Genomic DNA, 27,440 nt, shown 5'->3' with positions numbered 1-27,440 from the left:
GGGATAAACTCCCAGTAACCGCTCCAAGAAAGGACAGGTAACCTGACAGTTTCCGTTTTTATACATAGTTGATTTTTAAACATCATCATCATCATCAGCCTAATTACGCCCACTGCAGGGCAAAGTCCTCTCCCATACTTCTCCAACTACCCCGGTCATGTACTAATTGTGGCCATGTTGTCCCTGCAAACGTCTTAATGTCATCCGCCCACCTAACTTTCTGCCGCCCCCTACTACGCTTCCCTTCCCTTGGAATCCAGTCCGTAACCCTTAATGACCATCGGTTATCTTCCCTCCTCATTACATGCCCGGCCCATGCCCATTTCTTTTTCTTGATTTCAACTAAGATGTCATTTACCCGCGTTTGTTCCCTCACCCAATCTGCTCTTTTCTTATCCCTTAACGTTACACCTATCATTCTTCTTTCCATAGCTCGTTGCGTCGTCCTCAATTTCAGCAGAACCCTTTTCGTAAGCCTCCAGGTTTCTGCCCCGTAGGTGAGCACTGGTAAGACACAGCTGTTATACACATTTCTCTTGAGAGATGATGGCAACCTGCTGTTCATGATCTGAGAATGCCTGCCAAATTCACTCCAGCCCATTCTTATTCTTCTGATTATTTCAGTCTCATGATCCGGATCCGCAGTCACTACCTGTCCTAAGTAGATGTATTCCCTTACCACTTCCAGTGCCTCACTACCTATTGTAAACTGCTGTTCTCTTCCGAGACTGTTAAACATTACTTTAGTTTTCTGTAGATTAATTTTCAGACCCACCCTTCTGCTTTGCCTCTCCAGGTCAGTCAGCATGCATTGCAATTGGTCTCCTGACTTACTAAGCAAGGCAATATCATCAGCGAATCGCAAGTTGCTAAGGTATTCTCCATCAACTTTTATCCCCAATTCTTCCCACTCCAGGTCTCTGAATACCTCCTGTAAACATGCTGTGAATAGCATTGGAGATATCGTATCTCCCTGTCTGACGCCTTTCTTTATTGGGATTTTGTTGCTTTCTTTGTGGAGGATTACGGTGGCTGTGGAACTGCCATAAATATCTTCCAGTATCTTTACATATGGCTCATCTACACCCTGATTCCGTAGTGCCTTCATGATTGCTGAGGTTTCGACTGAATCAAATGCTTTTTCGTAATCAATGAAGGCTATATATAAGGGTTGGTTATATTCCGCACATTTCTCTATCACCTGATTGATAGTGTGAATATGGTCTATTGTTGAGTAGCCTTTACGGAATCCTGCCTGGTCCTTTGGTTGACAGAAGTCTAAGGTATTTCTGATTCTATTTACGATTACCTTAGTAAATACTTTGTAGGCAACGGACAGTAGGCTGATCGGTCTATAATTTTTCAAGTCTTTGGCGTCCCCTTTCTTATGGATTAGGATTATGTTAGCGTTCTTCCAAGATTCCGGTACGTTCGAGGTCATGAGGCATTGTGTATATAGGGCGGCCAATCTTTCTAGGACAGTGTTCCCACCATCCTTCAACAAATCTGCTGTTACCTGATCCTCCCCAGCTGCCTTCCCCCTTTGCATAGCTCCCAAGGCGTTCTTTACCTCTTCCGGTGTTACTTGTGGGATTTCAAGTTCCTCTAGCCTATTCTCTCTCACCTTATCGTCGTGGGTGTTACTGGTACTGTATAAATCTCTATAAAACTCTTCAGCCACTTGAACTATCTCATCCATATTAGTAACGATATTGCCGGCTTTGTCTTTTAACGCACACATCTGATTCTTGCCTATTCCTAGTTTCTTCTTCACTGCTTTTAGGCTTCCTCCGTTCCTGAGAGCCTGTTCAATTCTATCTATATTATAGTTCCTTATGTCCGCTGTCTTACGCTTGTTGATTAACTTCGAAAGTTCTGCCAGTTCTATTCTAGCTGTAGGGTTAGAGGCTTTCATACATTGGCGTTTCTTGATCAGATCTTTCGTCTCCTGCGATAGCTTACTGGTTTCCTGTTTAACGGCGTTACCACCGACTTCTATTGCGCACTCCTTAATTATGCCCATAAGATTGTCGTTCATTGCTTCAACACTATGGTTCTCTTCCTGGGTTAAAGCCGAATACCTGTTCTGTAGCTTGATCCGGAATTCCTCTAGTTTCCCTCTTACCGCTAACTCATTGATTGGCTTCTTATGTACCAGTTTCTTCCGTTCCCTCCTCAAGTCAAGGCTAATTCGAGTTCTTAACATCCTATGGTCACTGCAGCGCACCTTGCTGAGCACGTCTACATCTTGTATGATGCCAGGGTTCGCGCAGAGTATGAAGTCGATTTCATTTCTAGTCTCACCATTCGGGCTCCTCCACGTCCACTTTCGGCTAACCCGCTTGCGGAAAAAGGTATTCATTATCCGCATATTATTCTGTTCTGCAAACTCTACTAATAACTCTCCTCTGCTATTCCTAGAGCCTATGCCATATTCCCCCACTGACTTGTCTCCGGCCTGCTTCTTGCCTACCCTGGCATTGAAATCGCCCATCAGTATACTGTATTTTGTTTTGACTTTACCCATCGCCGATTCCACGTCTTCATAGAAGCTTTCGACTTCCTGGTCATCATGACTGGATGTAGGGGCGTAGACCTGTACAACCTTCATTTTGTACCTCTTATTAAGTTTCACAACAAGACATGCCACCCTCTCGTTAATGCTATAGAATTCCTGTATGTTACCAGCTATGTTCTTATTAATCAGGAATCCGACTCCTAGTTCTCGTCTCTCTGCTAAGCCCCGGTAGCACAGGACGTGCCCGCTTTTTAGCACTGTATGTGCTTCTTTTGGCCTCCTAACTTCACTGAGCCCTATTGTATCCCATTTACTGCCCTCTAATTCCTCCAATAGCACTGCTAGACTCTCCTCACTAGATAACGTTCTAGCGTTAAACGTTGCCAGGTTCATATTCCAATGGCGGCCTGTCCGGATTTTTAAACATATGTCACCTATAATCTGTATTTAAGGATCCATCTCTATTTAAATATTCTCAGTTCTGTTCCATCATGGCTTTTATTATACAGTGGAACTGCAGAGGTCTACTACATAACTTAGGTGACATAACAGACATCATAAATAGCTTCTCCCCAGTTGCCTTTTGTTTACAAGAAACAAATCTAGGCCCCCAAAACCAGAATTTTTAAAAGGTTTTTCCGTCTTTTAAGAAGACTGGGGAAACACCAGCCGACTGTCTGGAGGAGTTGCCGTTGTCGTGAAAGGCAGCACTCCTACCCAAAAGGTTAAACTGGACAGTCGTTTCTAAGTGGTTGCCGTGACTACTCTCTCTTTCAAAACTATAGCAGTCTGTTCTTCGTACTTGCCAACCCACGAAAGTGTAAATGTGAAAGAACTTGAAAAACTGATTGAACAGCTACCAGACCCTTTTACACTTATAAGCTGATTTTAATGCCCATTGTACTCTTTGGGGAAGCGAGAAAACAGACCAAAGAAGACAACTCAGAATATTTTATTCTATCCAACAACATCTGTCTTCTAAATTCAGGAGTACCTACTTATTTTTCACCTACATCACGTAACTTTAGCTGTCTGGATTCAGCTCTCTTCACCTTCTCTTTTTATTGATTTTAACTGGGAAGTGTTGGACAATCCATACAGCAGTGACCACTTACCTACCATAATCAAAGTGGCATCAACTTTACCCATCACCAACTGCAGGCCGCGTCATTGGAAAATCCAACTGGCAGACTGGCCACTTTTCAGAGAAACAGCCAGACTTGAACATTTTTCAGCCCCCATCTAGGTGTCGATGAGATTAATGAAGCATTTACTAATTGCATAATCCTGGCAGCTGAAAGAGCAATACCCCAATCTACTGGAGAACATCGAAAGAAACTAAACCCATGGTGGGCAGAGGAATGTACTATTGCAAAAAAAGAACAGTAATAAGGCCTGGAGCAATCTTCGTAGATACACAACTTACCACAACCTTCTTGACTTCAAACAGAAAAAAAGCCTGTGCACGATAAATTCATAGACAAATCAAAAAACTCTCTTGGCAGAAATATATCTCCTCAATTAATAGTTCAGTCACCTCCAAACACGTGTGGGAACAGGTAAAGAAATTTAGAGGGGATTACGTACTCATCCTACACAATTCCCTTACTCTCAAGTCCTGGTACACAAACAACACTCGAAGAACAAGTAAACATTCTGGGGGAACACTTCTATAGAGTATCAAGTTCAGCCAACTACACGGACACACTTTTAACATAGAAAAACTATGCTGAAGAACAAAGATTACCAACAACAGGTGCATCTGATCTACCATACAATGCTCCCCTCACACTCCCATAATTACAAAATGTACTTTCGGCTGGAAAGAAAACTGCAGTTTTCATGGGCCACATGCTCTTTAGCATGCTTGCCCATCTGTCAGAAACCTCAATAAAAGCATTACTAAAATTCTTTAACAAGCTCTGGGAAACTGGTGAAATTCCAAGAACATGGAAAAATGCTATTATTATACCTTTTCTAAAATCTGGAAAACCCCCAACATCACCCAGCACCTACCGCTTCATTGCTCTCACCAGTTTGACAAAGTTGTGCATGTTGTGAACACCAGACTAACTTTTACCCTTGAAACAGAAAAGCTTTTAAACAAACATCAATGTGGTTATAAAACCCGCCGTGGTTGCTCAGTGGCTATGGTGTTGGGCTGCTGAGCACGAGGTCGCGGGATCGAATCCCGGCCACGGCGGCCGCATTTCGATGGGGGCGAAATGCGAAAACGCCCGTGTACGTAGATTTATGTGCACGTTAAAGAACCCCAGGTGGTCGAAATTTCCGGAGTCCTCCACTACGGCGTGCCTCATAATCAGAAAGTGGTTTTGGCACGTAAAACCCCATAATATAATGTGGTTATAAAAAGGGTTGTTCTACAACTGATCACCTGGTCCGATTAGAACATGAAATATGCAATGCCTTTTTACACAAACAACACTGCCTAGCTAGCATCTTTTTTTACTTGGAGAAGGCATATGACACCACATGGAAATTCAGCATTTTGAGAGACTTGGCAGACTTGGGGATTCGGGGCAAAATGCTGAAGTGCCTTTCTGACTTTATGTCCGATCGAACATTTTAGGTGCGTCTTGGCAGGATGCTGTCTCATGTATTCACCCAAGAAAATGGTGTGCCTCAGGGCTGTGTTTTAAGTACAACACTGTTTGTGGTTAAGATGAACTCTGTTAGCAGGGTTATACCATCTACCCTTATGCATTCTCTCTACGTTGATGATCTCCAAATTGCTTTTTGCGCATCTAACATAACATGGGAACGGCAGATCCAAATCACTCCAAACAAATTGACACAATGGGTTCCTGGCCAAGTGGCTTCCTTTTATCGTCGGAAAAAACTGTTGCCATGATGTTTTCTCAGAAGAGAAGCTTACAACCGGACCCCGTCCTGAAACTCAATGAAATGATACTGCCACTTAAACAAGAACACACATTTTTAGGGGTCGTATTCTATAAAAAATAAAATTTTCTCACACACATCAATAACCTAAAGGTTAAAATAAATAAGGCACTCAATGTCCTAAAGTTCTGTCCCAGAAACACTGGGGCTCTGATCGTAAATGCCTCTTACATATTTATTATTCTCTGGTACGTAGCAAACTAGACTATGGATGCATAGCATGTGGTTCAGCCAGACAATCGTACCTTGAGCGGTTAGATCTCGTGCATAATAAAGGATTACGCTTAGCAACTGGTGCCTATAGGACCTCGCCCATTCCCAGTTTGTATTCCGAGAGTAACAAGCCGTCTTTAGATCACAAAAGAACACAACTCGTGGTTACATACGTTATAAGAGTTCGCTCATCACCAGATCATATTTGCCATAACATTATCATGCACGGCGACAAACGACTACACTACACAAACAAGCCAAAAACTCTAAGACCACTCATACTTAGATTTGAAGAAAAATGCCACGACTACAATGTCTCTGCTGAAGCACTTTCTCTCATGCAAAGGCTAACTAGAATAGCTCCTTGGAACGATTTCATGAAATTTCCAGGTTTTTCATTGACACATCTAAAAAACAAGATATGCCTCATGAACACATACTATAGGAATTTCGCACAGCTCAAGACACAAATAACACTTACACAGAATTTTACACCGATGGCTCGAAGATGTCCATTTATGTTGGAAGCAGCATAATTGAAGGTACACGGGGACACACAGTCAGACTACCACAGTTTGTATCAGTTTTCACTGCTGAGTATTATGCCTTATGGATGGCAGTACAAATGATTATAAATGCCAAACACAAAAAATCTATAATTTGTACAGATTCTTTAAGTGCACTTAAGGCCTTGAATACACAATCAGAGTACAAACCCATCATAGGCAACATCCTACATATACTAACAAACCTAAATAAAGACCAGACTGTTCATTTCTGCTGGGTCCCAAGCCACGCTGGGATCTCTGGAAATGAGAAAGCAGATGAATGTGTATCAAGGGCAACAAATATACATGTTTCAAAAGTCAACATACCTGTCAGGGATGGAATTCAAGCTGTTTGTGAGGCACTGCTCTTTAACTGGCAATGCGAATGGCAGTCGAAAGACAACAATAAACTTCAACTGATTAAACCTGTCCTTGGGGAGTGGAAGACATGCTACCATCAGGAACGTTTCATTGAAGTAATTCTTTGTCGACTTTGGATAGGCCACGTACAAATCACACATAACTACTTATTGAGAGAGGAGGAACAACCAACATGGGACATAAGCCATGAACTGTTTACAGTAATACACATTCTAATCACGTGTCCACATTTCGAAATGCATAGACAAAAGTGCTTCCACGTATTGTACAAGTCACACACCCCATTCCACCCAATGTTGACGCTAGGAGAAGATGCACTGATACCTCAGACTGATGTGCTAGGCTTTTTAGACGGAACAGATTTTTTAAGTAAGCTTTAATTAATGCAGGCTATGCTGCATTTACTAATGAAAATTTATCACCCTGTGTCTGGTGCAGCATAGCCTTAGTTGCTTTTGCGCCGTTAAATCCAATTTAAATAACTAACTAAATACTTCAAACATAACTTGAACATGATCTTAGTATCATAAAGATCTGTTACTATTTTCCTGACGTAAATGGCAACCACATGGAGCTTACTTGTGACATATTTTTGGCATAGTGTCCCCTGATGTAGGGGTGTTGACAGTGAATCCATTGCTGCAAATTCGGCCAAAGAATGCCTGATGAGGGCACTTGCTTAAGACCAAGGATTAACTAATGGTACACATTTCAACCCTAATAGCAATGTCTTCATCGTGTGGCCATGGAAGAAATGCACCAACACCAGTTTATGCATGATGAAGAGGCATTGCAAATGTGCCCCCTTATAGCTGATGCTTTAGACTTGTTTCTTCCGATAACCATGGCTGCTTGTTTGACGCACGAATTGTGAGCTGACAACCTTTTTTTGCTCCATTAGTCTTCTCACTGCACACTGCTATGAAGAGCTGTAGCAAACCTCCATATGGCCCATCCTCTCAAAACATGCCTATACTCCGTCTCACAAGTCGTTTGCAGCACTGTGGAAGCTGCAGAATTCCTTAGCCAATAGGAAAACCGCATGCCCCTCCAAATGTGTTCATTCGCACTGCATCATCTTCATTCGCGCTGCATCATCTGCTTACCACCACAGTAAATTGCGATATACGATGTGCATACGCGGAGGTCCTAACGTGTCATGTATCACTGTAACGTTTCATGTATCACTGTAACGTTTCATGTACCAAGCAAAAATATAACTTTTTTTAATTCCGCCAATAATCAGGCAGTTAAGCCCAAAGCTATATTACACAGTGTAAGGATATTACCTGTGTGCGCCTCGTAGCTTTGGCATTGCTGCAAACAACTTGTGAGATTGAGTGTAGTATCCATAGGGTATATGAACTGCATTTTGTTTTTATTTATTTATTTTTTAGTTAGAAATAGCATTCTTAGAGTGACAAGATAAAAAAAGGGGGGGAAAAACAAGCTGTTGCGACCACCTTCTGGGTCAAGGAAAGCAAAGAAAATCAAAAAATGAGTATAGTCTCATACATTCACAAAATTTTGTGTAAGCTTAAAGAAACGTAATATTGCTCAACAGGTGAATATGCTTGTAATCTTGTCCACACTTGATAGGCTGGTGAAACTGTGCAGAGCAACTTACAGAAAGGTAAAAGAGAGCATAACTGCTCAATCAAGCATTGGCATTTGTTTAGTGCTTAGAGTGTAGAAATATAGCAAACAAGGTGCAATACTACTTACTGTTTTCACCTATTCTGTCTCTGCACTGTTTGCTCTTCAACAAATCAACCAGCTCAATTGTACACATTATTGCAGTGGTGTGGTATGTTTCATTTTCACGTGGTGAATGCCCAGACATTTGAATGATACAATACCATAACATTGCAAAACACAAAAGGAAAGCCATTTCAGCAGTTGTAACTGTATGCTGGTCCTGTAAAGATACAAAGGAATCAGCAGACAGCAAGATTCTTGACCTGGCTGAATTTGAAGGCTGTTGAAATTCAGGACATGAAAGAATGTTCTTTATCAGAAAAAGAACTGGAGTGTCTGTTACCGGCAAATTGGAATGCGATCAGATAAGGTTATTCCTGTCAGACATATCTGTTTCTTTTTTCATTCTTTTTTATTTAGGGGTGGTGGGGGTTAGTGCATTGTTTATGCCCTCTATTGTCCCTGTTTTCACTTGCACTGTTCTAACTACTTTGTAAAAAAAACTTATTCCATTCTATGTGCTGCATTTTAGCACCCATGCTATATAGCATTAGTTATTGATCATAGTGACTACGTAAGAATAACATGCAAAGAGTAAAATGAAAAGTCTTTTTTTTTTTAATGCAAATCATTATATGGCTACTCATGCTGGGATCTGGAGGTTGTTTTTTGCAGTCAGCCTCAAAAAGACCACTTTAGCGTGCCCAGAGTCACTAAAATGTGCCCAATATGTAAAATATACATAATGAGGAATGCAATGTGCAAGTTTCATGTTTCAAAGAGCTTTTATTAATTTTCTAGAATGAATTAAAACTGTTGTTACAGTGGAAAATGGGCTTTAGGTGAGGGGTGTGCAGCCTAGGAGCCATATATGGGTGCAAAGGCATGCTGAAGCATAACTGCGAGTCGGCCTAGTTGGAACAGATTCATTATTTAAAAACTTTTTGTGCGCAAACAGACAGGGACAAAGAAAAGGGCAACACAAAAAGGGTGTTGCCCTTTTCTTTGTCCCTGTCTGTTTGCACACAATAAGTTTTTAAATAATGAAAGGCATGCTATCAGTGTTCCTAGTGTGCCAAAGTACATTTAGCGGCAGTTCGAGGCCACAGGCTTACCTAGGGAGGCCTGTGTTCTCTTATCGTCAAGGTTCCACCGGCATCTTGAAGGCAGCAGGTGGAAGTGCTACATATGTGCAAGCAGTGTCACGGGATAGGTGTGGTGCCATGTTATTTGTGGAGGTAGTTTGTGCAGAGAGAAAAGTGGCACGGCCAAGGAGAGTGAGTGTTGCACCCAAGCTGCTCGGTAAAGCGGCATGCCACAAACAGCAATACACTAGTCTTGCCAACGAGCACAAGCTTCGCACATTTACGATAATTCTCCCATAAGGAGTTTCGGCCTTTCTTTTGTGTGTATGCGTGTGTGTGTGAGAGAGAGAACCTGCCAGTGGAGTGCTGTTTCCCTGGCAGGCTCAAGACACGCTTATAAGCCGAGCAGTTGTTAAGAACATGAGCAGTGACTGTACAGCCAATCCCAGATTTGTTGAACTCGAAAGGGATCATGAAATAGTTCGCTACATCGATAATTAAAAAATATGCAGAAATATAAAAAGTATGCGAAAATATAAAATATGCATCCATCTGAGGATTATCTGAGGACAGTCTCATGAGAGGGTGAAAAGTGAGAATTTACCTGTTTCTCCAAGGCCATGTTGAACACATATAAGTTTCAGCACATCAAATGCGCCACATTACACGTCGTGTGTTGTGGTAAAATTTAATAAAGTAAATCGACTGTTATGGAGCGCATATAAGACCCTTGCTGCACGAGCCAACCACATTTTGAGATGCGCACCATGCTCATTTTTCCTCCATGGCATGTACTGCCCATAAATGTCTATAACTCTGTCAGCAGCATCTGCCAAAACAGTGCCGTTTTACCAGCATGAATATTTCCGATTACTCAAGCAGTTATAGCAGTGCTGTGAGGAGAAGCATACTTGCAGGGATGCAGCATTCCATATATCAAATCTGGTGGTGTATGGGAGTTCAATATACACGTAGTACGATGGTATACTTTTGCATAGGATTTTCGAGTAAATCTTACAACTGTTCGATATAGACAATAATTCACTATGCCTGGGTTTGGTATATCCAGGATCGGCTGTAATTTGTAACAATCCATTTTATTTTCCATTCTTAATGCATTGAGTTCCCCTTGGCTGTGCATGTACACCACATTATCACAAGTGCGGTTTGACGGTGCAGCACATCCTGCACATACTTTTGTACCATGAGCTGCACACTCCTTTAATGAAGGCGGAATGTGTTGTCTGTGCCAGAGTGCGGGAGAGTGCGGGCGCTGACATCATTGGCACTGTGCGGTGCAAGGTGGTAGAGTGCGTGTGTGAAGTGCCAATTCAGCAACATGGTCTGATGCATTATCAGGTAGCCTGTGGAGTTAGACTAATTGCAAAGCATTGCATGCTGCCAGATTTTTCGCCTAATTGGTGCAGAGTGATCAGTAAATCTTCTTTCTGAACTAAAAAAAGTTTGGTATATCCATTTGAAAGAAATTTTTGCTTCATTAACTTTTAATTTTAATTAATTATGATTAAATTTTCAAGGGGAATTATAATTATATTCATTAGTTTGTTATAACCTGTTTCATTGTATGAAGGTTTTACTGTATCTGTTTTTGTTACAATTGTGTATCTGGCAACATCGCTACGATTGTGTTGTGACAACTCGTTGAACAGGCATTTGACCAACAGTGTTTGGCTGTACAAGCTGGCCAAGCAACAAATGTCTGACGAGATCTTTTAAAGATTTTCGATGAGTGACATTTTCATCAGAATTAAGCAAATAATGTGACAGTTTTCATATGGAAGCTTGTTTGATAAGTTGTGCCGCTGTCATTTGTTGTCATTTAATATAGAAGTTGTTGAGTAACTCTTTATGATCCCTTTTGGTATGCAGGCATATAAACAGAATGTGTTTGGCAAGCAGTATGTGTGGCTTCTAATTGGATGGTACGAGGATGGTTGGTACACAGTCCAAGACAAAGGCCACAACTGCACTACAGAGCAGATGAAAGAGGCCCTTGAGGGGCACTTCACCACTGAAGCTCTCATGCTCAATCAAGGAAACCAGGAGACCATCTCAGGAATGGTATGTTTATTGCTAGCTAATGTTACATGCCTGGGGTGCTGGAAGATTCTCAGCCTGACTAAGAAGATTATGGCATAAAGCTGTAAAGCTTCATTAATTTGACATACTTAACTAAGTAAAATACACTTAGCATATTGTTTCTGAAGACTGCTTAATTTTTTTTTAAATTGCAAATGCTTGTTGTTGAATACTGCTTTCTTGTAGGTTCTTTTTCAAAGTTAAAAGAAGTGTTTTCTTGCTCTTGTGATGGGGGCGAAATGCGAAAACACCCGTGTACTTAGATTTAGGTGCACGTTAAAGAACCCCAGGTGGTCGAAATTTCCGGAGTCCCCCACTACGGCGTGCCTCATTATCAGAAAGTGGTTTTGGCACGTAAAACCCCATAATTCATTCTTGCTCTTGGTCCGGAAAAAGAAAATTGTCAGAAAGAGCAAGATCTAATAAGGCAAACAGTAAAATATTTTAATATGTTTTACCTGGCAGGTCAGCGTTCTGTAGGTCTTTCTTTCTTCTTCAAATTTTTTCGCTGATTTTCATTCTTAACAATGTGTACAAGTTAGCCCAACATCAAGCTCTCCAAGTTTATTTATGTAATGAAAGTCAGTCAAGGAAATGAAAGAGAAAAAAATGGGGAGGAGGTGATTATTACGTGTTTCCTATGCAAGCATATCGCAGTATTTTCGGAATGCTTTTCTTCTGTGCAGCGTAGTCAATGATTCGGTCAAGTACCAGAAATGAGAAGCTCTTTGATGACCTGAAGGCCTGATGGGGAGCAACAATGTCCCCAAGTTTTAAGCATGCGCTTGTCGCCTCTTTCTCTGTGTGTGTACCTTTTATCGCCGATTCCCTCTCAACAGTTATGGTTAACACAGTCCGTAATGAGATAGAGGTGCACCTTGGCTGGAGCAGCAATGTTCTGCCTGCTACAGGCACCAGGCAACACCTTTCTCCTACATTTCTCTCCAGAAGTGATGCACTCCTTGCACCCATTTGATGCAAGGAGTGTGGTCCTAAACATAACAGTCCTAAATATTGGATTCAGGGGAGCCCCCCTCCCCTGCTACTGCTACTATTCTACTGCTAAAACTTTTTTTTTTTTTTTTTGTCGCCTCTCTGTTTACATTTCAAATATACTTGCAAGCAGCACATCTTTCTGCGAGCAGCAAGGTCAGGCTGCATATCTCTTATCCCCTGAGGATTTCATCGATGGTGCATTTTGTCTGCGCAACTGGTGATAGCCATAAAGCAAGGGCTGATTGTACTCCTATGAATGATAAAGTCATCATTCTTTCATCAAAGAACAGTGTTCAGTTTCTTCAAACTGCATTTTGCATGCTTGTCGATTTTCTCTTCAATAAAGTTTTTCTCTCTGCCCTCATATTCGCTATGTGCCTGTCATAGGCATATGTGCCTGGGGGGATCGGCAACGCGGTCAAACTTGTGTGTTCGCTATGAAAACGCCTCAACAGCGGCCTTGAAAGAAGCTAAGGCCCCTGAAAATTTCTGCCATCTTACTAGATACAATAGCCCGTCGGCTTGCGCCTCTCGAAATGGGCTCTTAATTGTCTGCGTGCCCTATTCATGCCCACTAGCCAGTGTGTCCCCTGCATGGGAGGCAAAATGTCTGAGTAAATTGCACTAATATTCAGTATTGTAAATACTGTGATTGCTTTAAATAGGCCCTCTGTATTTTTTTCCTCCCCATTCTGTGCATTCTCCACTTCCATACCCTCGTCATCACACCATCTCCCTTTCTGGCCAAGGTTCAGGTGTCGGCCATCACCAGTGCAGCCAGCAAAATTCTTTCTTCTAACAAGCACAAATTTAGCCACTTTTTTCACAATCAGATGCAAGCTGACGTAAATGCGTAGTAAGCTGCACCTTTTGCCTATTTGTTCTTGGCACGACGGCGAAGACGTTTTCTTTGTGTGCGTGGGAGAGGGGATTGCCCCCATGACAACCATCCCCCCTCCTTTTGGACTGCCACTAGCCCTCGACTTGCTTTTGCATTCAACCTTTCTCTTTCATCTACGTTGCTCTTTTAAAGCCCTCCTCCTGAAAAAAGAGGGAGGGAGGCTTGACCCCCCTCACCTGGCTATGCCAATCAGAATTACTGACCGCCACACTGCAGTCCATTTTACCGTTGTCCAAAATTGCCCCCACGACGTTATGATTGGGCTTGATTTCCTCACAATGCACTCTGCCCTCATATACTTTTCTGTCGATACCCTCTTCCTGGAAATTCCTGCTCCTCCTGTTGTCCTACCAAGGCCCCGAGCAGCCTGAGTACTACCAGCTCTGTCCGCCTGCCTCGTAAAGCCCTAATGTTCGTTGAGCTGTCTCCTTCACCCCAGTGCTCAATGGTCAGTACATCGCCACACCAATTGCGGATTTGTTATTAATGGGCAACGTTACTGTGTCTCACCCTGTCTTGACCATTATTGCTAACCGGCCGTGCCTGCCTGTCATCAACTTTGGCTTGACAAAGCAAGTCCTTTCCAAAGGTATGTCTCTGGCAATGCTCTGTGCTGTAGAGGACTGCCACATAACTGCATTTGCAGTTGACTTCTGCTCTGATTGTCCCCAACCTCTGCAGCATGTTCCTTGCCTCGACGCCACATTTGCCCACATGATCATGACAGACCTATTACCTGAGCGATCTGCTGCTCTTTGCCACCTCTTGGATACCTACCACGACATTTTGACGTTGACAATTGTCATTTGGGCCAACTTAATTTGTTAAGCACTGCATCAACACTGATGATGCCACTCTGGTTCGTCATCGACCATATCGGGTGTCTGCATCAGAACGCCAGATTATTCAAAGATATCAACAAGATGCTTATGAAAGGCATTATTGAATCCTTGTCAAGCCCTTGGGCATCACCCGTCATGATTGTCAAAAAGAAAGATGGCGCCTGGCAGTTTTCTATGAATTATCGTCCCCTTAACAGGGTTACGAAAAAAGGCTTTTGTCCTTTACCAAACATTGATGACACTCTCGATTGTCTACATGGTGCCAACCACGTTTTGTCAGTGGACCTGCAGTTTGGTTACTGGCAGATTTCAGTGGTCGAGAAGGACCAAGGGAAGACCACATATGTCACTCCTGACGGTTTACACCAATTCAGAGTCATGCCTTCCGGTCTATGCAGCACCCCAGCAACATACGAATGAATAATGGGCTCATTGCTTCCGGGATTCAAATGACCACATGTCTCTGCTACCTAGATGATGTAATTGTATTTGCCGCCACATTTTACACTCACCCTCTCGGCTATTCTTGATGTCTTCTGTAAAGCTTGGCTCCAACTGAACGCGTCCAAATGCCACATTGGCTGCCACAAATGACAGTACTGAGACATGTTGATGCTTTCGGCATGCAACTAGACCCGGAAAAAATTTGTGCTGTTGATTCTTTTCCTTTTCCTTGGTCACTGAAAAGCATTCGGAGCTTTGTAGCCCCTTGTTCCTAGTTTCGACACTGCATGAAAGGTTTCGCAACTATTGCATGACCACTTACTAACCTTCTAAAGAAAGCTGTGCCTTTTACTTGGGGTGCCACTGAAGCTGCCACATTCTCTAACCCCAACAACCTACTCATTAGACCACCTATCTTCGGCCACTTTGACCCGTCTTCTCCTACAGAGGTCAGTACAGACGCAAGTGGTCATGGAATCAGCGCAGTCTTAGCTCAGCACCAACGTGGTCACAACTGTGTCATTGCCTTTGCCAGCCAACTCCTGACAGCTGCAGAGTGCAACTGCTCGATTATAAAGCAGGGATACTCATCTAGGCTGTATCTAAATTCTGCCCTTATGTATACGGCAGGCTGTTCTTTGTAATACAGGCCATCACATCCTGTGCAGGCTGTCGTCTCTGATGGCTCCCACGGGGTGGCTGGGTCTCTGGACACTGCAGATGCAGTGTCCAGCAACTGGTCACCTGCAGTCGGGCCACCTGCATCAAGATACAGGCTGTTTGTCTCGTTACCCTGTGAATGAACCACTGACCACCGGCAGTCACTGACGCTGTTGTGAGTGTTTGCATTTTTTCGATTTCACTATTCTTCAACATCGCCGACAAGCAACGTCGTGATGTCTCCTTGTGCACCATCATTTATTGGCTCGAATCTTCACCTTCCGATGCGTCCCGATACTCTTTCGTCCTGCAGGATGGCATATTATGCCGACATAATGCTCACTCCTCCTCCTCATTGTTCCCAAACACCCGCCCTCCACAGTTCTCCATGAACTTCATAACAAACCCACTGCCGAACACCTTGGCGTCTCTTGCAATTACGATCGGGTCTGCCGACACTTCTTTCGGCCAAGTCTTTCCTGTGCTGTCTGATGATATGTTACTGCATGCAAGAAATGCCAACGCCGCAGAACACCGTCAACCCTACCTGCCATGTACCTGCAGTCTCGACATCCAGTCCAAACCATTTTTTCATGTTGTATTGCGCTTATTGGGCCCCTTTCCTTAATCCACCTCTGGCAGCAAGTGAGTCGCAGTTGGCACCAATTAGGCCACGCACTATGCCGTCGTGTGAGCGCTTCCAACAAGCTGCGCCACAGATTAGTGCCGATTTCCTGCTACACGATGTCATTCTACAAGATGGAGCACCACGCAAACTGCTCACTGATCATGGCAGCACATTCCTCTCACGAGTCATCACTGACATCTTGAACGCATGCTCAATGTGCCACAAGCTGACACCGTCGTACCACCCGCAAGCCAACAGTCTCACCGAACGTCTTAATCAGGCCCTTACAAACATGTTTTCGAAGTATGTTTCTTCTGACCACACTGATTGGGATGCTGCTCTGCCCTGTGTAACATTCGCCTACAATTCGTCGCGCCATTACACTGCCAGGTACTCTCCGTTCTTTCTTTCGTATGGTCGAGAACGTATGCTATCTCTGGACACATTATTTCCATCTCCCGCTTCCCCAGCTAGCGAATATGCATGTGATGCCATTACCCGAGCTGCCCATGCCCGTCGCATTGCCCATGCTTAGCTTTTCACCTTGCAAGAGAACCAATAGCGTTTGTATAACCAACGACACCAGGACATTCTCTTTATGCCTGTTTCTCTGGTGCTCCTGTGGTCCCGCTCTTAACACGTTGGGCTCTCACAAAAGCTGCTCTCTCGGTACACAGGCCCCTACCGAGAGCTTTGTGCCATGACACTGACTACCACACGAAGCATCGTAGCAATTGTAGAAACTGCTACAAAGGAAACGGGTTTCCTTTGTATCAGTTGCTACAGTTGGGTAGATGTCACATTTTTCTCTTAATTACTTCTCTCCACCTTGCGGCTTTCTGCAGAACTATTACGCCAAACTCTTGCCTTTGCTTCGAGTTGTTGACAAATTCGACTTTGCCCTGCTATCTGCTAGCGGCATGGTTAGCTCAGATGGTAGAGCGGCTGCCCCGGAAAGGCTGTAGTCCCGGGTTCGAGTCCCAGACCAGGACGAATTTTTCTTCAACTGCGAGGCTTTTCTTTTGAAGAACCCGTACGGGTTTCCTTTGTAGCAATTGCTACAATTGGGTGGATGTCTCACTTCCTCTTAATTAATGACCTTTTAGTATGAAAAAAGAATATGGCAAAGGTCATATATGTATTGCAGAATGGCGGCCAGTTTTCTCGTCAGCTTTGTCAAATGTTTTTTAAATTGAGCTTTGCCGCAGTACAGCAGTGGTATGCGGTAAAGCTTACAAACACCGCGAACGTGGGTTTAGTTTCATGTCCGATTGCAGTGAGCAGGTAATTTCTGGCACAATTTCTTTTTAGAGAAGAAGAAAGACGTTTATTAGAATTGGGTAACACTATAATCAGACAGTTGTGAGTTACTGTTATTGCTTTAAAATCTTCTTAGGCCAGGCCAAACATAGGTGTTTTTAATGAGTGGTGACGTGTGTTCAACTCATTCACTGTCTGCTAAGCTCCTCCGAAACAGACGCTGACACTAAAGGGTTGCTATTGCCTGCATGCTGACTCATCATCATCATCAGCCTAGTTACGCCCACTGCAGGGCAAAGGCCTCTCCCATACTTCTCCAACTACCCCGGTCATGTACTAATTGTGGCCATGTTGTCCCTGCAAACGTCTTAATGTCATCTGCCCACCTAACTCTCTGCCGCCCCCTGCTACGCTTCCCTTCTCTTGGAATCCAGTCCGTAGCTCTTAGTGACCATCGGTTATCTTCCCTCCTCATTACATGTCCGGCCCATGCCCATTTCTTTTTCTTGATTTCAACTAAGATGTCGTTTACCCGCGTTTGTTGCCTCACCCAATCTGCTCTTTTCTTATCCCTTAACGTTACACCCATCATTCTTCTTTCCATAGCTCGTTGCGTCGTTCTCAATTTCAGCAGAACCCTTTTCGTAAGCCTCCAGGTTTCTGCCCCATATGTGAGTACTGGTAACACACAGCTGTTGTACACTTTCCTTTTGAGGGATAGTGGCAACCTACTGTTCATGATTTGAGAATGCCTGCCAAACGCACCCCAACCCATTCTTATTCTTCTGGTTATTTCAGTCTCATGATCCGGATCCGTGGTCACTACCTGCCCTAAGTAGATGTATTCCCTTACCACTTCCAGTGTTTCGCTACCTATCGTAAACTGCTGTTCTCTTCCGAGACTGTTAAACAGTACTTTAGTTTTCTGCAGATTAATTTTCAGACCCACCCTTCTGCTTTGCCTCTCCAGGTCAGTGAGCATGCATTGCAATTGGTCTCCTGAGTTACTAAGCAAGGCAATATCATCAGCGAATCGCAAGTTGCTAAGGTATTCTCCATCGACTTTTATCCCCAATTCTTCCCACTCCAGGCCTCTGAATACCTCCTGTAAACATGCTGTGAATAGCATTGGAGATATCGTATCTCCCTGTCTGACGCCTTTCTTTATAGGGATTTTGTTGCTTTCTTTGTGGAGGACTACGGTGGCTGTGGAGCCGCTATAGATATCTTCCAGTATTTTTACATATGGCTCATCTACACCCTGATTCCGTAATGCCTCCATGACTGCTGAGGTTTCGACTGAATCAAACGCTTTCTCGTAATCAATGAAAGCTATATATAAGGGTTGGTTATATTCTGCACATTTCTCTATCACTTGATTGATAGTGTGAATATGGTCTATTGTTGAGTAGCCTTTACGGAATCCTGCCTGGTCCTTTGGCTGACAGAAGTCTAAGGTGTTCCTGATTCTATTTGCGATTACCTTAGTAAATACTTTGTAGGCAACGGACAGTAAGCTGATCGGTCTATAATTTTTCAAGTCTTTGGCGTCCCCTTTCTTATGGATTAGGATTATGTTAGCGTTCTTCCAAGATTCCGGTACGCTCGAGGTTATGAGGCATTGCGTATACAGGGTGGCCAGTTTCTCTAGAACAATCTGACCACCATCCTTCAACAAATCTGCTGTTACCTGATCCTCCCCAGCTGCCTTCCCCTTTTGCATAGCTCCTAAGGCTTTCTTTACTTCTTCTGGCGTTACCTGTGGGATTTCGAATTCCTCTAGGCTATTCTCTCTTCCACTATCGTCGTGGGTGCCACTGGTACTGTATAAATCTCTATAGAACTCCTCAGCCACTTGAACTATCTCGTCCATATTAGTAACGATATTGCCGGCTTTGTCTCTTAACGCACACATCTGATTCTTGCCTATTCCTAGTTTCTTCTTCACTGTTTTTAGGCTTCCTCCGTTCCTGAGAGCCTGTTCAATTCTATCCATATTATAGTTCCTGATGTCCGCTGTCTTACGCTTGTTGATTAACTTAGAAAGTTCTGCCAGTTCTATTCTAGCTGTAGGATTAGAGGCTTTCATACATTGGCGTTTCTTGATCAGATCTTTCGTCTCCTGCGATAGCTTACTGGTTTCCTGTCTAACGGCGTTACCACCGACTTCTATTGCGCACTCCTTAATGATGCCCATGAGATTGTCGTTCATTGCTTCAACACTAAGGTCCTCTTCCTGAGTTAAAGCCGAATACCTGTTCTGTAGTTTGATCCGGAATTCCTCTAGTTTCCCTCTTACCGCTAACTCATTGATTGGCTTCTTGTGTACCAGTTTCTTTCGTTCCCTCCTCAAGTCTAGGCTAATTCGAGTTCTTACCATCCTGTGGTCACTGCAGCGTACCTTGCCGAGCACGTCTACATCTTGAATGATGCCAGGGTTCGCGCAGAGTATGAAGTCGATTTCATTTCTAGTCTCACCATTCGGGCTCCTCCACGTCCACTTTCGGCTAACCCGCTTGCGGAAAAAGGTATTCATTATACGCATATTATTCTGTTCTGCAAACTCTACTAATAATTCTCCTCTGCTATTCCTAGAGCCTATGCCATATTCCCCCACTGACTTGTCTCCAGCCTGCTTCTTGCCTACCCTGGCATTGAAGTCGCCCATCAGTATAGTGTATTTTGTTTTGACTTTACCCATCGCCGATTCTACGTCTTCATAAAAGCTTTCGACTTCCTGGTCATCATGACTAGATGTAGGAGCGTAGACTTGAACAACCTTCATTTTGTACCTCTTATTAAGTTTCACAACAAGACATGCCACCCTCTCGTTAATGCTATAGAATTCCTGTATGTTACCAGCTATTTCCTTATTGATCAGGAATCCGACTCCTAGTTCTCGTCTCTCCGCTAAGCCCCGGTAGCACAGTACATGCCCGCTTTTTAGCACTGTATATGCTTCTTTTGTCCTCCTAACCTCACTGAGCCCTATTATATCCCACTTACTACCCTCTAGTTCCTCCAATAACACTGCTAGACTCGCCTCACTAGATAGCGTTCTAACGTTAAACGTTGCCAGGTTCAGATTCCAATGGCGGCCTGTCCGGAGCCAGGTATTCTTAGCACCCTCTGCAGCGTCACAGATCTGACCGCCGCCGTGGTCAGTTGCTTCGCGGCTGCTGGGGACTGAGGGCCGGGGTTTGATTGTTGTATTCATATAGGAGGTTGTGGCCAAGTACTGCACCAGGGTGGCCAATCCTGCTCTGGTGAGAGAGTGCGTTACCGGTTCTGGTCACCGGGATCAGGCCGCACTCCAGGCCTGTTTGTGCAATTTTCTCAACACACGTTTTTTTTTTTTGTATTTTCCGGTGGAGAATAGCGCGGCACCGGGATTTGAATCACGGTCCTCTTGCACTGGAGACGGATACTCTACCGTCCCCGTAGGAGTTAAATTAAAAATTAATTTATGGGGTTTTACGTGACAAAACCACTTTCTGATTATGCACGCCGTAGTGGAGGACTCCGAAAATTTCGACCACCTGGGGTTCTTTAACGTGCACCTAATTCTAAGTACACGGGTGTTTTCGCATTTCGCCCCCATCGAAATGCGGCCGCCGTGGTCGGGGTCCGATCCCGCGACCTCGTGCTCAGCAGTCTAACACCATAACCGCTGAGCAACCACGGCGGGTCCCGCAGGAGTTGTACGCCTCATTTAACCTACAGTGGTGCCCTACTTGGTCAGTCAAGGTGGACCAATCTGAGCTCGGTTATACCGCATGGATGGCACTCGGCTAGAGAACCTGGTATTTATGACCTGCACATGTGAGTGTGAGGCCATAAATATTTGAAGATCTATATAAATATATATATATATATTTTTTTTAGGAGGGTTCCCGTACAGTGATAAAATAAAGGAAAAGACATTAAAAGAAAGAAAAAAAAAGAAAAAAAAGAAAGAAAAAGGGGCAGAAAAAAAAAGGAACATAACAGGTGATTTGAACTCGTGACCCTTCGATGTTGCCCAGAAAGATAGCTCAGTCGGTTGGTTCGTCAGGCCCCAGGCTACTTTCAAGCGCCACAGCTCCTGCTCCGAGCCTCACACTTACGTGGAAAGGGACTCATGTTGTCCGCGATAGTCGAGTGGTTGGAAGGCATACTTTCTTGGAAAAATGGCTGCCCGAGGAGAAGAGCGAACTCGAGCGGCTTTAGAGACAAGGAAAACTGCCTTAAAATATTTAGACTTGAGGGAAAGCTTCGTTAACAAACTATAACACGGCAATCAGCACTCGAATACGACGAGAGAAATTACTGAGACGTGGAAAATTCCCTTGAAAAAAAAAATCTGGTTTGCTAGGCAAATGCTTGTATGTATTGAACCTCTTAAAAGATGAGGGGTGAAATATGCGCTCACCGAGAGGGCATCTTCGGCACGAGACATCCCCAAGGCACCTTACAGAGATGTGGAGAGCTTCGCGGCCGGAACGAAGCTTCCCTTCTCCGCCGGCCAAGAGGGGGAAACGCGCTTTCCGATCGCTCAAGGTTGCGCGGACAAAGCCTAACTCTAGCGTCTAGGAAAAGCTTAACCAGGTGCGATGGCGGCACGCATAGCGTGGGAAGCTAGCCGCCAGAATAACTATACCAAGGACTGCTGCTGATGAGGGCGAAATACCTTCGTGTAATTATAATAACCCTAATAGGACTACTTTCGAAAAAAAAAGGAAACGGCCCAGAGGGCTATACTACGAGAGCTATGACTGATAGTTTTCTCTCTATATATATATATATATATATATATATATATATTCATCTCATCTATGGGATCGCATGCGCGCGCTGTTTCTTTGTCTCTGCGTGTAGTACAGTGAAGAGAGCCAGTTTAAGGGCGGAGAAGAAGAAAGAAGAGAAAAGCAAAAACTGCAGCGCCGTGGTTTTAAAGCGCACCCGTGGTAGAGAAACGGAATACGATATAAGCGTGCGTAGCCATGATACGCACACGACAAACTGCCTTAAAATATTTAGACTTCAGGGAAAGCTTCCTCAGCAAACGATAGCACGGCAATCAGCACTCGAATATAATTATAACCCTAATACTAATTGTAAATATTCATCTCATCTATGGGATCTAATGCGCGCGCTGTTGCTTTGTTGCTGCGTGTAGTAGTTGAGAGAGCCAGTTTAAGGGCGGAGAAGAAGAAAGAAGAGAAAAGCAAAAACTGCAGCGCCGTGGTTTTAAAGCGCACCCGTGGTAGAGAAACGGAATGCGATATAAGCGTGCGTAGCCATGATACGCACACGACAAACTGCCTTAAAATATTTAGACTTGAGGGAAAGCTTCGTTAGCAAACGATAGCACGGCAATCAGCACTCGAATATAATTATAACCCTAATACTAATTGTAAATATTCATCTCATCTATGGGATCTAATGCGCGCGCTGTTGCTTTGTCTCTGCGTGTAGTAGTTGAGAGAGCCAGTTTAAGGGCGGAGAAGAAGAAAGAAGAGAAAAGCAAAAACTGCAGCGCCGTGGTTTTAAAGCGCACCCGTGGTAGAGAAACGGAATGCGATATAAGCGTGCGTAGCCATGATACGCACACGACAAACTGCCTTAAAATATTTAGACTTGAGGGAAAGCTTCGTTAGCAAACGATAGCACGGCAATCAGCACTCGAATATAATTATAACCCTAATACTAATTGTAAATATTTATCTCATCTATGGGATCTAATGCGCGCGCTGTTGCTTTGTCTCTGCGTGTAGTAGTTGAGAGAGCCAGTTTAAGGGCGGAGTAGTTGGAAGGCATACTTTCTAGGAAAAATGGCCGCTCAAGGAGAAGAGCCAACTCGAGCGGCTTTAGAGGCTAGGAAAACTGCCTTAAAATATTTAGACTTGAGGGAAAGCTTCGTTAACAAACTATAACACGGCAATCAGCACTCGAATACGACGAGAGAAATTACTGAGACGTGGAAAATTCCCTTGAAAAAAAAAATCTGGTTTGCTAGGCAAATGCTTGTATGTATTGAACCTCTTAAAAGATGAGGGGTGAAATATGCGCTCACCGAGAGGGCATCTTCGGCACGAGACATCCCCAAGGCACCTTACAGAGATGTGGAGAGCTTCGCGGCCGGAACGAAGCTTCCCTTCTCCGCCGGCCAAGAGGGGGAAACGCGCTTTCCGATCGCTCAAGGTTGCGCGGACAAAGCCTAACTCTAGCGTCTAGGAAAAGCTTAACCAGGTGCGATGGCGGCACGCATAGCGTGGGAAGCTAGCCGCCAGAATAACTATACCAAGGACTGCTGCTGATGAGGGCGAAATACCTTCGTGTAATTATAATAACCCTAATAGGACTACTTTCGAAAAAAAAAGGAAACGGCCCAGAGGGCTATACTACGAGAGCTATGACTGATAGTTTTCTCTCTCTCTATATATATATATATATATATATATATTCATCTCATCTATGGGATCGCATGCGCGCGCTGTTTCTTTGTCTCTGCGTGTAGTATAGTGAAGAGAGCCAGTTTAAGGGCGGAGAAGAAGAAAGAAGAGAAAAGCAAAAACTGCAGCGCCGTGGTTTTAAAGCGCACCCGTGGTAGAGAAACGGAATGCGATATAAGCGTGCGTAGCCATGATACGCACACGACAAACTGCCTTAAAATATTTAGACTTCAGGGAAAGCTTCCTCAGCAAACGATAGCACGGCAATCAGCACTCGAATATAATTATAACCCTAATACTAATTGTAAATATTCATCTCATCTATGGGATCTAATGCGCGCGCTGTTGCTTTGTCGCTGCGTGTAGTAGTTGAGAGAGCCAGTTTAAGGGCGGAGAAGAAGAAAGAAGAGAAAAGCAAAAACTGCAGCGCCGTGGTTTTAAAGCGCACCCGTGGTAGAGAAACGGAATGCGATATAAGCGTGCGTAGCCATGATACGCACACGACAAACTGCCTTAAAATATTTAGACTTGAGGGAAAGCTTCGTTAGCAAACGATAGCACGGCAATCAGCACTCGAATATAATTATAACCCTAATACTAATTGTAAATATTCATCTCATCTATGGGATCTAATGCGCGCGCTGTTGCTTTGTCTCTGCGTGTAGTAGTTGGGAGAGCCAGTTTAAGGGCGGAGAAGAAGAAAGAAGAGAAAAGCAAAAACTGCAGCGCCGTGGTTTTAAAGCGCACCCGTGGTAGAGAAACGGAATGCGATATAAGCGTGCGTAGCCATGATACGCACACGACAAACTGCCTTAAAATATTTAGACTTGAGGGAAAGCTTCGTTAGCAAACGATAGCACGGCAATCAGCACTCGAATATAATTATAACCCTAATACTAATTGTAAATATTTATCTCATCTATGGGATCTAATGCGCGCGCTGTTGCTTTGTCTCTGCGTGTAGTAGTTGAGAGAGCCAGTTTAAGGGCGGAGTAGTTGGAAGGCATACTTTCTAGGAAAAATGGCCGCTCAAGGAGAAGAGCCAACTCGAGCGGCTTTAGAGGCTAGGAAAACTGCCTTAAAATATTTAGACTTGAGGGAAAGCTTCGTTAACAAACTATAACACGGCAATCAGCACTCGAATACGACGAGAGAAATTATTGAGACGTGGAAAATTCCCTTGAAAAAAAAAATCTGGTTTGCTAGGCAAATGCTTGTATGTATTGAACCTCTTAAAAGATGAGGGGTGAAATATGCGCTCACCGAGAGGGCATCTTCGGCACGAGACATCCCCAAGGCACCTTACAGAGATGTGGAGAGCTTCGCGGCCGGAACGAAGCTTCCCTTCTCCGCCGGCCAAGAGGGGGAAACGCGCTTTCCGATCGCTCAAGGTTGCGCGGACAAAGCCTAACTCTAGCGTCTAGGAAAAGCTTAACCAGGTGCGATGGCGGCACGCATAGCGTGGGAAGCTAGCCGCCAGAATAACTATACCAAGGACTGCTGCTGATGAGGGCGAAATACCTTCGTGTAATTATAATAACCCTAATAGGACTACTTTCGAAAAAAAAAAGGAAACGGCCCAGAGGGCTATACTACGAGAGCTATGACTGATAGTTTTCTCTCTCTCTCTCTCTCTCTATATATATATATATATATATATATATATATATATATATATATATATATATTCATCTCATCTATGGGATCGCATGCGCGCGCTGTTTCTTTGTCTCTGCGTGTAGTACAGTGAAGAGAGCCAGTTTAAGGGCGGAGAAGAAGAAAGAAGAGAAAAGCAAAAACTGCAGCGCCGTGGTTTTAAAGCGCACCCGTGGTAGAGAAACGGAATGCGATATAAGCGTGCGTAGCTGACTGCTGCTGACTGGTCAAGTTCAAATCATCTGGTGAAGGCCAATTTTAGGATCGAAATAAGGAAAGTTTGTGGCCATATAAATGCATTGGCGCCAGCTGCAACCGTCGGTCAAGATCGAATTAACCAAAAAATCTAATTAACGGAAGTCTACTGTAAAACAAGCCATTGGTAGGGACCAAGCTCTTGACCTATATGTTTGTGCTTTGTCTAGAACTGTTTAAGACAAAAGAACCTGTATCCTGCATTGTTTGTGGTTTCTCTGGAATGCAGCTGTGTTTGCATGCACATTACTTCATTGTCGTTTTTCAGAAGCAGTATTGTCATGCAGCCAAAGCATCGGCACTGACAGTGTTTGCTGCTGTTGCAAAATGCAAAATAAACCAGCACGTTTCTTGAGTAGCAGAACAGTTGCCGCAGCATGTCATTCACTCGATGTGCATCACTGGCTCTCGTGTGTGCAGAGCTCGCAGCAGTTCCTGGAGCGGTATGAGCGAGCGCTAGCGGAGCAGAATGGAGGACTGCAGGGATACAAGCCTGAAGGGCATCAGGAGGCCCCGCTAGCATATGATGCCATCTGGGCCATTGCATTGGCACTCAACAAGACCATCAACACCTTGCGTGAATACTCCATGAGCATTGAAGACTTTACTTACACCAACCACAAGATTGCAGATGAAATTTGGTCTGCCATGAATGCCACCCAGTTTCTTGGTGTCTCGGTGAGAACGTCTTTTGTGCTCTTGCCTCTCATGGGCCTGAGTAATAAAGAGATTCTATTATGTTATCATCACCCGCCACTTTGACTGGCTGATTCCAGTGTTACTGTAAGCAAAGACTCGCTCAGTTCAAAGGTAAAAGGGCAAAAGAAATGGAATCAGAATTAGATTCAAATAGAATATCTGTATTCGTATGACCATGGTATTCTTCTCATCTTTTAGATAATGCCAGCTGTGTGTTTGGCACACAAAAGTAGCTGTTCTGAAGTAATAATATCAGACAGACAAAACCTGTTTCATCAAAGAACCGGGACAGAGCAGTGCATGGATGTTCACAGCACAAAGCAAACCATATTTTTTCTTCACTTGCTGTTCACGGAAAAATGTATGTTGGCAGAAAAAGCTGTGACAAGAAAACAGTTGGTAAAGCAAAATTGGCCTATTAGTTGTTAGTTCTGTGATTGCGTGGTACATGTCATTTTGCTTTGCAAATTGAACTTGTAATTACTGCTTGCGATGAGGCTTAGTCTAGTCACTCTTTCCTTACTAATACAGCTCTCTTTTAGCTCTTTTTATTATGATAACAATTATATGGACATTTGAGGCACATTCATGCTGCCGTCATACCATCCCAATATCAAAGGCACATGCGCATAAGCACAGGGTTAAAAGGTCTTCGGAGATGCAAGTAATGCACAGTGTGTCTGGCTGCAAGAACAACAAAGCCAAGTGGACGCACCATCATGCACCGATCAATCGGCTTGGCAGCTGAGCCAGAGAAGTGCTCTGCTTTCCACTGCTGGCATGAGCATTGTGTAAACGCACACTGGTTTTCCTGCTGAGCAGTCATGCTCTTACACTGGTCTGAGCAAAACGGACAGTAATCGTCAAACTAAATTATCTAATCTTTCGTTGGGCACTGGCAAATGCCTGCAGTGCAATGCCTGCAACACCATTGACAGTGCTCCTCATCACACCAGCATTGTGACACATCTGGTAGCTAGCTGCCAGGATGCTGTTCCTTCTGTGCAGCAGCACTTGCCTTCTGTTCAGCAGCACACCAATGTGTCACCTCTTCGTATCGTTAGAACACTATCCGAGGAGCGCAAGCGCAACACTAAACCTTGCCATCTCTAAATTGTTCACTCCTCGGGCAACATTGACCATCCTTTATTATTGCCACAGGTTTATTTTTACTTGACCTGGGATGGTTTGTTTCTGCAG

General features: G+C 43.9%; 1 protein-coding gene across 5 annotated transcripts in view; it reads left to right on the top strand.

The window, feature by feature from the left end:
• Nucleotides 1–27,440, top strand: part of GABA-B-R1 (gamma-aminobutyric acid type B receptor subunit 1) — a 133,725-nt gene that overhangs the window by 32,845 nt on the left and 73,440 nt on the right. For all 5 annotated transcript variants that reach the window (XM_055063750.1, XM_055063747.2, XM_055063746.2 and 2 more), the window contains exons 6-7: nucleotides 11,256–11,447; nucleotides 25,962–26,219. In XM_055063750.1, the coding sequence (XP_054919725.1) occupies nucleotides 11,256–11,447; nucleotides 25,962–26,219 (450 nt within the window). The remainder of the gene's footprint in view (nucleotides 1–11,255; nucleotides 11,448–25,961; nucleotides 26,220–27,440) is intronic.

The sequence above is a fragment of the Dermacentor andersoni genome, chromosome 1 (genome assembly GCF_023375885.2).
Source record: "Dermacentor andersoni chromosome 1, qqDerAnde1_hic_scaffold, whole genome shotgun sequence".
Classification (NCBI taxonomy): Eukaryota; Metazoa; Arthropoda; class Arachnida; order Ixodida; family Ixodidae; genus Dermacentor; species Dermacentor andersoni.
This window is presented reverse-complemented; position numbering and strand designations above follow the sequence as displayed.